At 60.9% G+C, this 13289-nt stretch overlaps 1 protein-coding gene across 1 annotated transcript in view; it reads left to right on the forward strand.

The window, feature by feature from the left end:
- ABCA3 (ATP binding cassette subfamily A member 3) overlaps nucleotides 1–10710 on the forward strand; it is a 33767-nt gene extending 23057 nt beyond the window's left edge. Inside the window, exons 20-33 of the mRNA XM_052653999.1 lie at nucleotides 102–288; nucleotides 1010–1313; nucleotides 1641–1914; nucleotides 3480–3684; nucleotides 4066–4285; nucleotides 4555–4713; nucleotides 4987–5159; nucleotides 5615–5743; nucleotides 5881–6075; nucleotides 7788–7975; nucleotides 8410–8580; nucleotides 8812–9002; nucleotides 9139–9212; nucleotides 9560–10710. Coding sequence (XP_052509959.1) covers nucleotides 102–288; nucleotides 1010–1313; nucleotides 1641–1914; nucleotides 3480–3684; nucleotides 4066–4285; nucleotides 4555–4713; nucleotides 4987–5159; nucleotides 5615–5743; nucleotides 5881–6075; nucleotides 7788–7975; nucleotides 8410–8580; nucleotides 8812–9002; nucleotides 9139–9212; nucleotides 9560–9691 — 2602 coding nt within the window. The 3' untranslated portion in view covers nucleotides 9692–10710. The remainder of the gene's footprint in view (nucleotides 1–101; nucleotides 289–1009; nucleotides 1314–1640; nucleotides 1915–3479; nucleotides 3685–4065; nucleotides 4286–4554; nucleotides 4714–4986; nucleotides 5160–5614; nucleotides 5744–5880; nucleotides 6076–7787; nucleotides 7976–8409; nucleotides 8581–8811; nucleotides 9003–9138; nucleotides 9213–9559) is intronic.
- Nucleotides 10711–13289: the final 2579 nt, after the last annotated feature.

The raw sequence follows: 13289 nt of genomic DNA on the forward strand, positions 1-13289 counted from the left end.
CCATCTGCCTTAGTGCCCCTGACAGTCACTGGCTTTCCTCCTCTGCTGCCCCCTCCCTCCCTGAGGAGCCTGTTCTGACCCAGCCTTCGTGTCTTGGCCAGGGTTGGCAAGCTGGTGGACACCAGCATGGACATCCAGGCCATCCAGCTCCCTGCCCTGCAGTACCAGCATGAGCGGCGGGCCAGCGACTGGGCCGTGGACGGCCACCTGTGCGGGACCATGGACCCAACCTACGGCGTCGGTGCGCTGATTGAGGAGGAGTGCACTGCCATCAGGCTCAACACCGGGGTGAGGGCGTGAGAGCATCAGAGTCCGCGAGGGCAGATGCGGGCATCCAGAGGGTCTGGGCCCCCGGAAAGAGGGCAGGTCACAGCTCATGCTCCTGAAGGCTGGCCCAGAGAGGGAAAACCCGGAGCGTTTTAACTGAGCACCACCACTTCTCGTTGTTCTAACTTGGCCACTCACGAATAAGGGCAAATGCTATTCATAAGGCTGACAGTGCCCCGTGTACATGTGCCCTGTACCCAGCAAGACAGAGGCAGCTGTGGGCCTGTTTTACAGACAGGAAGCTGAGGCCTGGGCCGAGGTCGCCTGGGCAGCTCACAGCGGAGCTGGGCTCTGGTCCCTGCCAGCCTGACTTGCACAGTGAAGGACTGAGCGTGGGGAATACAGGCAGCGGGAGGTTTGTCCACCTGCTCTGCTGTGAGTGCAGCTGGAGTCTTCCAACCAGCAGGGATGGAAGGCCGAGGCCTTGGCTCCTCTCTGGGGTATCACAGAGTCCCCTAACATCCTTGGATGATGGAATAGCACCTGCCCTGCTGCCACAGCTGGTGTGAGGCCCCGGAGGTGCTCTCATGGGTCCTCCATGTCAGGGGAGGACCTGGGGGGAGGCCCAGGACCCAGCGCGCCACTGTCAGCTGGAGGCCCCAGGCCCACTCGTGCTGCGGGGGGCAGGGGCAGGGCCGGCTCGGGCCGATGGCCGTGTCACCCCGGTGCCCCTCTGTTGCAGCTGGCCCTCCACTGCCAGCAGTTCTGGGCCATGTTCCTGAAGAAGGCCGCCTACAGCTGGCGCGAGTGGAAGGTGGTGGCGGCCCAGGTCCTGGTGCCCGTGATGTGCCTCACCCTGGCCCTCCTGGCCATCAACTACTCCTCCGAGATCTTCGACGACCCCCTCCTGAAGCTGACCCTGGGCGAGTACGGCCGCACCGTCGTGCCCTTCTCGGTCCCCGGGACCTCTCGGCTGGATCAGCAGCTGTCAGAGCATCTGAAAGACATGCTGCAGGCCGAGGGCCAGGAGCCTCGAGAGGTGCTGGGTAAGGGGCGTCTCAGGGGGGTGTCCCGGGGAGCTCGGGGGCGTGGCTGGTGCTGGCCGAGCCCCCTTCTCACCCACGTGAGGGTGCAAAAGGAAGAGCTTGTGGCTATGGGGGTGCCCCCCCAGGCCTGCAGCCTTGGGTCCAGTGGCTCCCACCCCGTGGCCCTTCAGCCCCTGGACAACGTGCAGGTGAAAGGTGATGTGTCCTTTCTGTGGTTCCTGCGGCCCTTCAGGACAGGCACTCAGAGCAGGGCCTTGGCGGGCTGCCGGCCTTGAGCCGGTCATCCACGCCACTGACCCTGCCATTGCCCCTGCCGCCACCACACAGGTGACCTGGAGGAGTTCCTGATTTTCAGGGCCTCAGTGGAGGGGGGCGGCTTCAATGAGCGGTGCCTGGTGGCAGCATCCTTCAGAGACACAGGCGAGCACACGGTCGTCACCACCCTGTTCAACAACCAAGCGTACCACTCTCCAGCCACCGCACTGGCCGTCGTGGACAACCTCCTGTTCAAGCTGCTATGCGGCCCCCGAGCCTCCATCACAGTGTCCAACTTCCCCCAGCCCCGGAGCGCCCTGCAGGCTGCCAAGGACCAGTTTAATGAGTATGTGCCCCGTCCCACCTCCCCAGGACTCCGTCCCCAAGTGCTCAGGACCTGCTCCTAGCACCAGGACTGACCGCCTCCACACCCGAGGCACTGCTGGGCTCCCCGCCACGGGGACCCCAACCCCACACCCTCCTCAGCCTTCCGCATACAACCTTTCCTGGGACAGCAGAGACTTTGGGGAGACCCCAGCCCACACACACCTAGGCCCCACCAGAGACTCCTGTAGATTTGGAGGGTGCTGCACCCTCTTCCCAAATCTGCACCCAGCTCTTGCCGACCTATGTCCTGGGGGTGCGGCCTTCAGTGCCCCGCGTGTGTGTGTGTGTCGCTGCCCCCAGTGGCCTCAAGTCTGGGACCACCTCAGGCATCTCTGTCCTCGGCCTTGTCACCTTCATGGTGTAGGACTCTCCTCTTCCCGGTTGCAGAGAGAGCCCCTAGAACTCTGGGGACCGTCCAGATGAAACCAGAAAAGTCTGTTTATTGCAGAACAGTCACTCCACCTCAGGGCAGTTCATTGATGGGGCTTTCATCGCCACCTCCCACTTTAGACTGCCTCCTGGCCCTTCGGGGTCCTCCGCCCCCTCTTGACCCCACTGTGAAAGCAGAGACTGGGTGGCAGTCCTCTGTTCTCGCTGCACCAGGAATCAGGCTAGGGAGTTGGGCTTAGCATGGTGAAACTGGGTGAGAACAGGAGTTTTTCTTTTCCTAGAACAGCTCTAGGAGATATGACCCACCTGCCATATGGTTCTCCTGTTCACGGTGCACAATCGAACGGTTTTTAGTACACTGAGTCATGGAGCCATCACCACAACATAGTTTTATCGAATGTTTTCATTATCTTCAAGGAACCGCGGCACTGTGGCAGTTCCTCTTCCCTCTACCTCTAAGCAGCCGGGGGTCCGCTCTCTGTCCCCGTGGTTTGCCTGTCCTGGATATTTCCCGTAGGTGGAATCAGACACCGTGTGGCCTTGAGTGACTGGCTTTCACTCTCGAGACTCATCCACGTGTGCCAGCACTTCATCAGTTCAGAGCATTCCCCACCCCAGCACCGCGTGTTGAGACGCTCAGGGGGTGGGGAGGGGGCAGTTTAAGCTACAGAATGATGCTGTCAGCGCTGGTCTCTGATAGGTGTTGCTGGCACTTGAAGGTCTTGCCCACTCGAGAACGAGAGTGGGGAGACTGCCACTACCCTGATGCCATGCCCAATAGCGGGTCTGACCTGGGCCGCCACAGAGCCGGGTGGAAGTGTCAGATACACACCTGAGTGTCTGTGGGGAGTAGGCACACAGGGAACAGATGGAAGGTCCCTGGGAGGGCGGCAGTGCCATCACTGCGGACCGGATGCCCGGAAGGGGAGCTGTTCCTGGGCAGGGTAGGGGGATGCAGTTTTCCTGGTGCAGACCCCCCTGAGGCTCTGGATTCTTCCTTAACCCTCTTTAGTGGCTGAGTCACTGCATCACCTGCTTTGGACAGTAGTGAGCCAGCACTGGATGGCCCAGCTGCCGGGATGTGCTGTGCTCTATCCCTGACCTGTCTTGTGCCCTCCCCGCTTCCCACCACAGGGGCCGGAAAGGATTCGACATCGCCCTCAACTTGCTGTTCGCCATGGCATTCCTGGCCAGCACATTCTCCATCCTAGCAGTCAGCGAGAGGGCCGTCCAGGCCAAGCATGTGCAGTTCGTGAGCGGTGTCCACGTGGCTACTTTCTGGCTCTCGGCTCTGCTGTGGGACCTCCTATCCTTCCTCGTCCCCAGTCTGCTGCTGCTGGTGAGCTGCGTGGCGCTGGGGCCTTTCCCCGCGCGTGTGGGGTTGGGGGGAGCCTGCAGAATCACTCTGGGCTCCCAGCAGGTGCTGGCGGCTCCACCCCTGCTGCCGGAGGAGGGTGGGAAGGCCCTGGCAGCCCCGCCCTTCTTCAGCCCCGCCCCCACCTGTCTTCGCGCCCCCCACCCGATCCTGGCTTCACCCCCCGGACCCCGGCCTTCTTAAGCCCCGCCCCCTCCTGTCTTCACGCCCCAACCCCTCCCTTCTTTGTGCCCCACCTCCCGTCTTCGCGCCCCACCCCTCCACTCTTCACGCCCCGCTCCTTTGGGAGGTGGGGCCTGGGGGCTGCTGGGCCAGGACTCACGCACCCTGTCTGTGCCGCTGCAGGTGGTATTCAAGGCCTTCGACGTGCACGCCTTCACGCGGGACGGGCACGTGGCTGACGCCCTGCTGCTGCTCACGCTCTACGGCTGGGCCATCATCCCCCTCATGTACCTGATGAGCTTCTTTTTCTCCGGGGCAGCCACCGCCTACACGCGGCTGACCATATTCAACATCCTGTCGGGCATCGCCACCTTCCTGGTTGTCACCATCATGCGCATCCCAGGTGGGCGCCACGAGCCCACCCCCTCACCCACTCCGTGACCCGCAGAGCCGCTCAACCATCTGGCACCCTGGCCAGCCGTGCTGCAGCCGCTGTGCCCAGCGACCCTGCCCCACGGCACCCGCACCAGCAGGAGAGCAGGCCCGGTGCCGGATCGCTGGGGAGGCGCAGCTGGGCTGCATGGGGAACTCCGGACACCAGCTCTTCCTGCACCGCCCATGCAGGTGCAGTGTGTCTTCCCACGCTGACTGGCCTGTGCTTCCTCCCCACAGCGGTCAAGTTAGAAGAACTTTCCAGAACCCTGGACCGCGTGTTCCTGGTGCTTCCCAACCACTGCTTGGGGATGGCGGTGAGCAACTTCTACGAGAACTACGAGACCAGACGGTACTGCACCTCCTCCGACGTGGCGGCCCACTACTGCCGGAAATACAGTGAGTGTCCAGGCCTTACTCCGGACAGCTGAACCCCTTGCAACCACAAGGGCCACCTCAAAGGTGAAGCCACCAAAACGCAGGCAGTGCTTGTGTCCCCATGTGGCTGTGACACGCCCTTAGAGGCCCAGTGGGCCCCACCTGTGCAGCCTTCACCCAGGGGTTGTACACAGGCACTTCAGAGTCACAGAGAGAGGGCTGGAGGGGCTGGGACCCCCAGAAGGGAGGGGCGCTCCAGGCCACGGGTGCAGCACCCTGTCCTGTGTTGCACAGACATCCAGTACCAAGAGAACTTCTACGCGTGGAGCACCCCCGGGGTCGGCAGGTTCGTGACCTCCATGGCTGCCTCAGGGTTTGCCTACCTCACCCTGCTCTTCCTCGTGGAGGCAGACCTGCTGTGGAGGCTGAAGACCTGCCTGTGTGCCTTCCAGAGGAGGCGGGCACTGGTGAGTGGCCTGTCGGGCTCTGCAGGGGGGCACCCTGCCACTGAGGTCAGCCTTCCTTGGGGCCACTGCGCAGGGAGTCCACCGGCAGCGCTCACAGCGTCCCCTGGGGCTCTCTGAAGCCATGGGTCGAGGGAGCCTGGGGCCTTGGGGATCTCAGTCTCCCCGGAGACCTGGGGACCCTGGCGCCCTCGTGTTTGTCACATACGTTTCCTCCCCAAACAAAACCTGCCAAGACAGCACTTGCAGGGCAGGTGGCCCCAGGACTGATGGGGCGAAGACACTAGGCTTTTCTAAGGAAAGGGGTGTGTGTCTCCTCGGGGCCAGTGTCAGCCCTGATGGCCGCCCAGCTCTCCTTGTGAGAGACCTGAGTTGGCCCGCGTGGGGCTGAACTGGGCTGAGCGGCCTGGGAGCCCTCGAGGGAGCTCATCCCGGCGGTCTCTTTTCCAAACAACTAGACAGAATTGTACCCCCGGACGGCGGCGCTACCTGAAGACCAGGACGTGACGGACGAAAGGAACCGCATCCTGTCCCCCAACCTGGACTCCCTGCTGGACACGCCTCTGATCATCAAGGAGCTCTCCAAGGTGAGGCGGCCCGCCCTGGATAGCCCCGCCCCCGGATGGCTCCACCCAGACTGCTCTGCTCCGCCCCACCCCGGCTGGCCCTGCCCCCGGCCAGCTGCCCCCGCCTCCTCATGGCTGTGTTCTCCGCGCACGCGCAGGTGTACGAGCAGCGGGCGCCGCTCCTCGCCGTGGACAAGGTGTCCCTCGCAGTGCAGAAAGGGGAGTGCTTCGGCTTGCTGGGCTTCAACGGAGCCGGGAAAACCACGACTTTCAAAATGCTGACCGGGGAGGAAACCATCACCTCTGGGGACGCCTTTGTTGGGGGCTACAGCATCAGCTCTGACATCGGGAAGGTGGGTGCGGCCAGGGAGGCAGGGATGAGGCTGGCCTCTGGCTCGAGGCTCAGGGACAGCAGGACGAGGCAGTGGCCACGGCCAGAGCTAAGCAAGTGATGGAGAGAGGGGTGAGGCTATATCAGAGCGCCCGGGGCCGGAGGGGACCAGGCGCGGCAGGCGGGCAGGCTGAGACTGGGTACCCCCCAACCCCGGACTGGTGACATCTCTGGACCTGGGCACAGAGCAGCACCCACAGAACACTGCCCTCTCAAAAGGACTCCAGTCTGTGTACACAGTGATGGCAGTGGTGCCCTGGGCCATTCAAACCAGGAACCAAAAGCTGGATGAAAGGTTAACCTTAAACCGCGTGGTTGAGATCATGGAAGAGTGAGAGGCTTAGTGGCGACCCCCAGCTGGAGTCTGCAAGCAGGAGCCACCCCTGCACAGAGGCCACTCTGGCCCCTGAGACTTGGGCGTGTGTTAAGGACCTTATTGTGTGTAGGGAGCAGAAACGAAGAGCCACCCCTCTGGGTTAGCATGAAGCAGGCCATCCTGCTCCCGGGGACTGTGGACAGTTCCGCGTGTGCTGAGCATGGCAACGGAAGGAGCAGAGAAGGGCCTGTGCCTGGGAGTGACAGCATGTACTGAACCGGCATCAGGGGCTCCCAGTCAGCCATGCCCCGACCGCAGCACGCAGAGCACCCGCTCTGCAGGAAGGCTTTCATCCTGGACCTCCGAGAACCCCTCACATAGTACTTCAAGGCCTGAACAGCACACAAGCAAAGCAGACAGAGAAGACCCCATGCTGTGGCTGGAGCCCACAGACACCAGGGCTCTGTAGGGGGTCAGGCCCACCACTTTGGATTTGCAGTTACCAGACCCAGATTATAAAACAGCTGTGTTTCCTGTGTTCAGAGAAATCAACAAGATTAAAAAGGCATGCAAGGAAGAGAGATCTATAAATGTGGTCCAGGAAACGCAGGCCAGGGTGAGGAGCCTGAAACACGTTTAGTCTGCACTCCAGTTGGAAGGGAGAGAATAGGGAAGAGATAGTAACTGCCACGGTCACAGCCAAGAAGGTCTCCAAACCAGTTAAGACCAGATCCTGGAAGCCTGAGAACCCAGAAGAGGTTAAAGAAAAAGAAATCCCATCTCTGGAATCCACAGAACCCAGGCATGCTTGTGCCTACCAGCTGCCGAACGTGGCTGGAGCTGGAGGCCAGCCATGCGGCGTTCTGGCTTTGCTGAACGTGTCCACTCACCTGAGACCAGCTCTCATGCCGTCTTCTTAGGCTACACCCCGCCCCAAAGGTGTCGCTAACAAACATCTCTTAACAGAGGGAGAAAAGGAAGGTCCCAGCACACGTTAGGTGTTTGTTAAACATCTGATGAACTACAGAGTGGATATCTCTCAGCTGTAAAGCATTGCATAGACACGGTCACTTTGTACAATCAATGTATTCCTGTAGCCGTCTGCCCCCTTGCTGCCCAGGGTAGACCAGGCTTTGGCCAGTCTCTGACCCCTGGTTGGGGGGTAGTCTGGGTCCTAGTGCTCCCAGCCCTCACTGAACCAGGCAAACCTCTCTTAGTGTCCCCACCGAAGTGCCCCTTGGCAAGTTCTGGCGGAGGGTAGCCACCAGGGCCAGTGCACCAGCTGAGGGACCACCTTGGGGAGATCTCCTGAGAGTAGGCTTCTGACCTGCCAACTCCCTGCTGTGCTCCAACCCCAGGTGCGGCAGCGAATCGGCTACTGTCCCCAGTTCGATGCCCTGCTGGACCACATGACGGGCCGGGAGACACTGGTCATGTTTGCCCGGCTCCGGGGCATCCCTGAGCGCCACATCGGCGCGTGTGTGGAGAACACGCTGCGGGGTCTGCTCCTGGAGCCACATGCCAACAAGCTGGTCAGGACGTACAGGTGTGCCTCAGTCCCAGTGACCCCAGATCTTCCCAGGGTGGGGTTGGGGTATCCCTTACCATAGAGCAGGGGGCACATGGGTCAGGGACTCCCACCCGTTGTTCCATGATCCACAGGGATATGGCAGCAAGGCCCAGGCACTGCTAGATGAGAAGGGCTACCCTGCAAGTACTCCCCACTGGAGGCACTGCCAGGCCGCCAGTCAGGCCCCCTTGGGTGAAGACAGGCAGTGGTACCGCTCTCTGTGGGTTGCAGGATGACCCCCTAGGCACAGCTCTTAAGGGCCTCCTGCTCTGTGAGGTGGGCCTTCCAGGCACATTCACCTTGTTCTCCTTCCCGGGGTCTCTGCCATCCCTGGGCTCCGTCCTCTGCTGGGACCTGGGACCCCACACTAACTGTCAGCCTCGCCTTCCCCCACGTCCCTTCGGCCTTAGCGGTGGCAACAAGCGCAAGCTCAGCACCGGCATTGCCCTGCTGGGAGAGCCCGCGGTCATCTTCCTGGACGAGCCATCCACTGGCATGGACCCTGTGGCCCGGCGTCTGCTCTGGGACACTGTGGCACGGGCCCGAGAGTCTGGCAAGGCCATCGTCATCACCTCCCACAGGTTCAGCCAGGACGGGGGCTGTGGGCCAGGTGGGCCGGGAGGGGCTGGGTGGACAGAAGATCTGTCAGCCTCTGGTGAAGAGTCTGTGAGGCGAGTGGGCCACACCCTGAGCATGGAAATCAGGAACAGCTTGATCTGGGCGTCAGCACTTTCCCAGGTGCATGGTTTTGGCGTGGAGGGCGGGCATCAGCATTCCCCGCTGCTATATCAGGCTCTGCCCCCTCTGCCCAGCATGGAGGAGTGTGAAGCCCTGTGCACCCGGCTGGCCATCATGGTGCAGGGTCAGTTCAAGTGCCTGGGCAGCCCACAGCACCTCAAGAGCAAGTTTGGCAGTGGCTACTCCCTGCGGGCCAAGATCCGGAGTGACGGGCAGCAGGAGGCCCTGGAGGAGTTCAAGGCGTTCGTGGGCCTGACCTTCCCAGGTATGTGCCGCAGAGGGCGCCATGCGTCTGTGCATCCCTGAGCACTGGGCCGGGAGTCACGATTCCGGGGCCAACGCCACCCTCCCCCGGCCGTCCAGCCTGGCCCTCAGGGGGACATGGTCTCTGCTTTGTGCAGGCAGCGTCCTGGAGGATGAGCACCAAGGGATGGTCCATTACCACTTGCCCGGCGATGACCTCAGCTGGGCGAAGGTGAGCTTGGGCCCCAGCAGGCCCCCAGCAGTCACTCCTTCTCCAGTCAGCTCTTTCCAAGGAACAATCACTTTCAGTTTCTGCTCTAACACTCACCCCAATACTTACTAGGTTTGGGGTGTTTATAGCCAAAATATCTGAGATGGGGGAAAAAATTGGATGAAAAAGGGAACTTGCAGAGGGACCACAGCTGGGAAGAGTCAGGGTGGGAGTAGCGCCCAGGCCCGCTCACCCCAGGCAGGGGTGGGATTTCTGGTGCCCTTCCCACCCACTATGGCCAGAGGACTCCCAGACCCACCGAGGTGCCGGGCCCTGCCTGGCTGACAGCGGCTTCTCCACTCCCCCAGGTGTTTGGCGTTCTGGAGAAAGCCAAAGAGAAGTACGGAGTGGATGACTACTCCGTGAGCCAGACCTCACTGGAGCAGGTCTTCCTGAGCTTCGCCCACCTGCAGCCACCCACCGAGGATGCGGGTCCGTGAGGAGCCAAGCGCTCGGTGGGCGTCCTCTCCCTCCACGCCCACCCCACCCCGCACCTCTCTTCTGATCGCTGTTCTCTACGATGGAGATGAGAATCAAGGCACAGCATGCACCGGGTGTGTCGCTGCCCTCGAGCCGAGAAGCAGCCCAGGTGGGCCTTCGTCTCAGGTGGTCCCAAGCCTGCTCCCCAGAATCTCGATCGTCTGTGCAGTCAGGCCGCAGGTCTGGGCCGAGGGCACAGCCACACCCCCACGTTCGCACCTGGTGAAGCGGGAGGCCAGCAGGCTGGGGCAGCCGGCTTATGGGCTGCCTGGGTATGGACAGTGGGGTGCCCGTCGCCATCCCCAAGGGCCACGTGGCCGGATTAGGCGCTGAGGTCTTGGCTCCCAACACGGCTGCGTGTCCTGGGAGCCCCTCTCCAGAGAGCGTGGACGCTGCACCAGACAGAGCCAGCCCTGCACCCGGCGTCATCCCACCGGCGTCTTCCAGGGGGACGCCACAGGCCGGGAAGCCAGTCGGGGACCACCTGGGGCCCAGCGGCCGTCCGTGGAGGGCGCACCTAAGGCGCAGTGATTGTCTGGGAAATAAAGGCTGGGAGGGAAGGCAACCGTGGTCTGTGAGTCACAAGATGGGCCCACAGCCCAGCACCACCCAGCCCCAGACAAGCCTCCTGTATCAAGTTCTGGATGAGAGCAGGGGGAATCCTGGTGGTCCAGCAGTTAAGACTCCACACTCCCAATGCAGGGGGGCTCAGGTTTGATCCCTGGTCGGGAAACAAAGATCCCACATGCTGCAAGGCATGGCAAAAAAAAAAAAAAAAAACGAAAGCAAGAGCTCGTTTTTCTCAATTTGCAGTAAATTTACAGAACTCACTCCTGTGGAAGAAGCCTAAACTACAAGTACAAAAGCAGGTTGGATGGATAAATGGCCACTCGACAGACCCTCCATCCAGGGTGAGGAATGAGGAAGGCAGGGTTTGTGGAGGAGGGTGCGGATCTGGGTGAGCCAGGGGCCTCTGGCTCCAGGGCTGCTCGTAGCCTCAATACCATTTTCCAGAAGTGTCTTCTTCAGCGTCAGCTCCTTTTTGGTGGGTGCATCCTTATTTCTTACAGCTTTCTAAATTCCTGTGATTTGAATCTCTGAGCCTTTTACAGTCCATTAGAATTCATGGGTTTAGAAAAGATTTGGTTTTGTTTCATCTGGTACAGTTTCAACTTTGCATTTTTATTAGTCTCTCAAAGTTTATGAATGCTGAAAATAATTTCCAGTAGCTGTCACTCCCTTTAAGGATCTTCAAAACATTCTCATTTAGTTACATGTTATAAAAAAATACACACAGGGGTCGTTGTGGCCCTGAACGTTGCCCGGCAGCAAACGTCCGAGAGGTGGGCTGCAGCTTGTCTGCAGGTGTGTGGCTGCTGCAGCCTGGTTGGGTTTGCCGGTCCTAAGCAGAGGACAGAGGCCAGCAGGGCATCCTGGCCTTGTTTTTAACCTTAACCCCTACACTAAAAATTCAGAAATTCATCATTTTTCCCTCACACAAAACACGGTGTGAGGAAAGGTGCTCAGGACTGAAGGACAGCGTGTGTGAGGCACATACACTGAGATCAGACTGCACAGGCCCGGGAAGAGGTGAGTTTGCTGATGGGAGATGAGGTGGAGACGCGCAGAGGAGACTGGCAGGGTGAAAGCGGGCCTCTGGTGATCCGAAACCCCGTCAGCAGTTGTGGAAAGGAGGGTGTAGGCACATCCTAGGTGTAGGCACAGCCTAGCTGCAGCAGCGGGGACCAGAGGGGAGGCACACGGCAGGTGGGAGATAAACCACGCTGCACAGAGCTCTGGCAACTGTAGGGGAGTCGCTTAGGAGACACCCCAAGAGCCACAGATGGGTGCCACTGTTAGGGTCCACGTGGCACCCCCGGGTCAATCTGCGAGGCTGCTGGGAAACCAGCATTGGAGCCACGTGTCCTCGAAGAACCAGGATTAGGGCCTCAGAAGCCCCCACCGCAGCCTTGGTGGTTTGCTTTGAGCTGTGGCAGCTCCAAGCCCAGGGTTGGGGGCAGGACCCGCAGGCTCCCTAACAGGAGGGTCAGCCTGTTCCCCCCACCCCCACCCCCAGCATTGTCCACTCTATTCATACCTCCCAGTCCAGACAGTCCTAGAGACACTGACCCCAAACGGCTGCCACATCCGCCAGGGCCGAGGTCATGCCTTCCTTCCCTGCACAGCCTGGTCTCAGCTCCCACGGGCTAGAAATCGCCACAGGGCTGACAGCCAGGGCTGTGGAAGCGTCCTACCCACAGTGTGGCTCAGCTGAGACCGTCAGTGGACACAGGGGCCGTCCTTCAGCCTGACGGCCGCACCCAGAACCGAGGGCCCTCAGGAAGGAAGGGGGGGCGATCGTGCCTGGGGTCGGCGAGTGGGCCTGAGGCCGAGCCCCTCCTCTGCCTTCACCATGGGCAAGGGCTGCCAGGCAGACGGTCACCAGAGCAGCCCCTGTAGAATGAGACTGCACTGGGCCTGCTGCACACACCAGAAAACCACACCACAGGGGTTTACGAAGAACAAGAGTTTATTTCTCTGCTGAGTACAAAGTTCAGAGAAGGCAGGTGTTCCGTCACCGGTGGTCAAGGTCTCAGGGAGCCAGACTCCCCTGCCTGCTCCAGCAAGGTATAAGCCTCCCTCCTCAAGGTCACTTTCCAGGGTCCAACGTGCCACCGAAATCTGGGATGAGTGAGCAGGAAGCAGGGGGCCGAGCAGAAGGGCAGAGCTCCTGACTGTTACATGCTCTTTGTCCCTGTCATCGTCTAGAGCGCAGGTCCATGGCCACACCAGATGTAGGAAGCTGGGAGACACAGTCTTTTATTTAGAACCCCCAATACCAGGAGACAACCACAGTCTCCACAGTGACAGTGCTGGGCAGGCTCCCTCATAGAGGAAGTGACCCCCCCCACCATGACTTCACTGTCTACCTGGGCTGATGAGACCCCGGCTCAAGCCAGGAAGACCTGGGTGTGGACACTCTGCTGGTCTGTGGCCAAACGCCAGGGTCCACTTCCCCACCCCACCCCTACCAGAGGGCCCTAGCTCTGGGGCTGCAAGGGCTCAGAAAAGCAAAACAAACTGGACAGTTTCTGGACAAATTCCAACCCCAAATCTTTAGCCCGGCACTTGAGAGGAAGCCAAGGTAACCCCAGTCAGGTGACCTTGGGGGACCCCTGTGCCCAGACTCACAAAGCAGCAGAAAGACTGAGGCAGAGAAAGCCCAGCAAAATGGGGGAGGGCGCCAAGGTCAGCACCTCTAGGGGAAGGCTGGAAGGCAGGTCCCAGGCACTCCGAGACTGGGAACCACCACACAGGCAGGTGGAGGAGGGGCCACCCCTGCCTGCCTGGGCTGGACTCACCCCCAGCCCAGCTGAACTCAGTCCGGTCCTCGAACAAAGAGGTGGTGGCGTCCTAAGGGCCCAGGGCACTCAGACTTGACCTTTGTGGGGCCAGAGCCTGGGAACACGGCGGGGGGTGGGGGATGGGGGTGGAGGGTTCCAGAAGTCCAGACCACAACTAGACTGCCAGCTGCGGCAGTCAACTCCTGCGGCTCCA

Source organism: Budorcas taxicolor, chromosome 2 (genome assembly GCF_023091745.1).
Source record: "Budorcas taxicolor isolate Tak-1 chromosome 2, Takin1.1, whole genome shotgun sequence".
Taxonomy (NCBI): Eukaryota; Metazoa; Chordata; class Mammalia; order Artiodactyla; family Bovidae; genus Budorcas; species Budorcas taxicolor.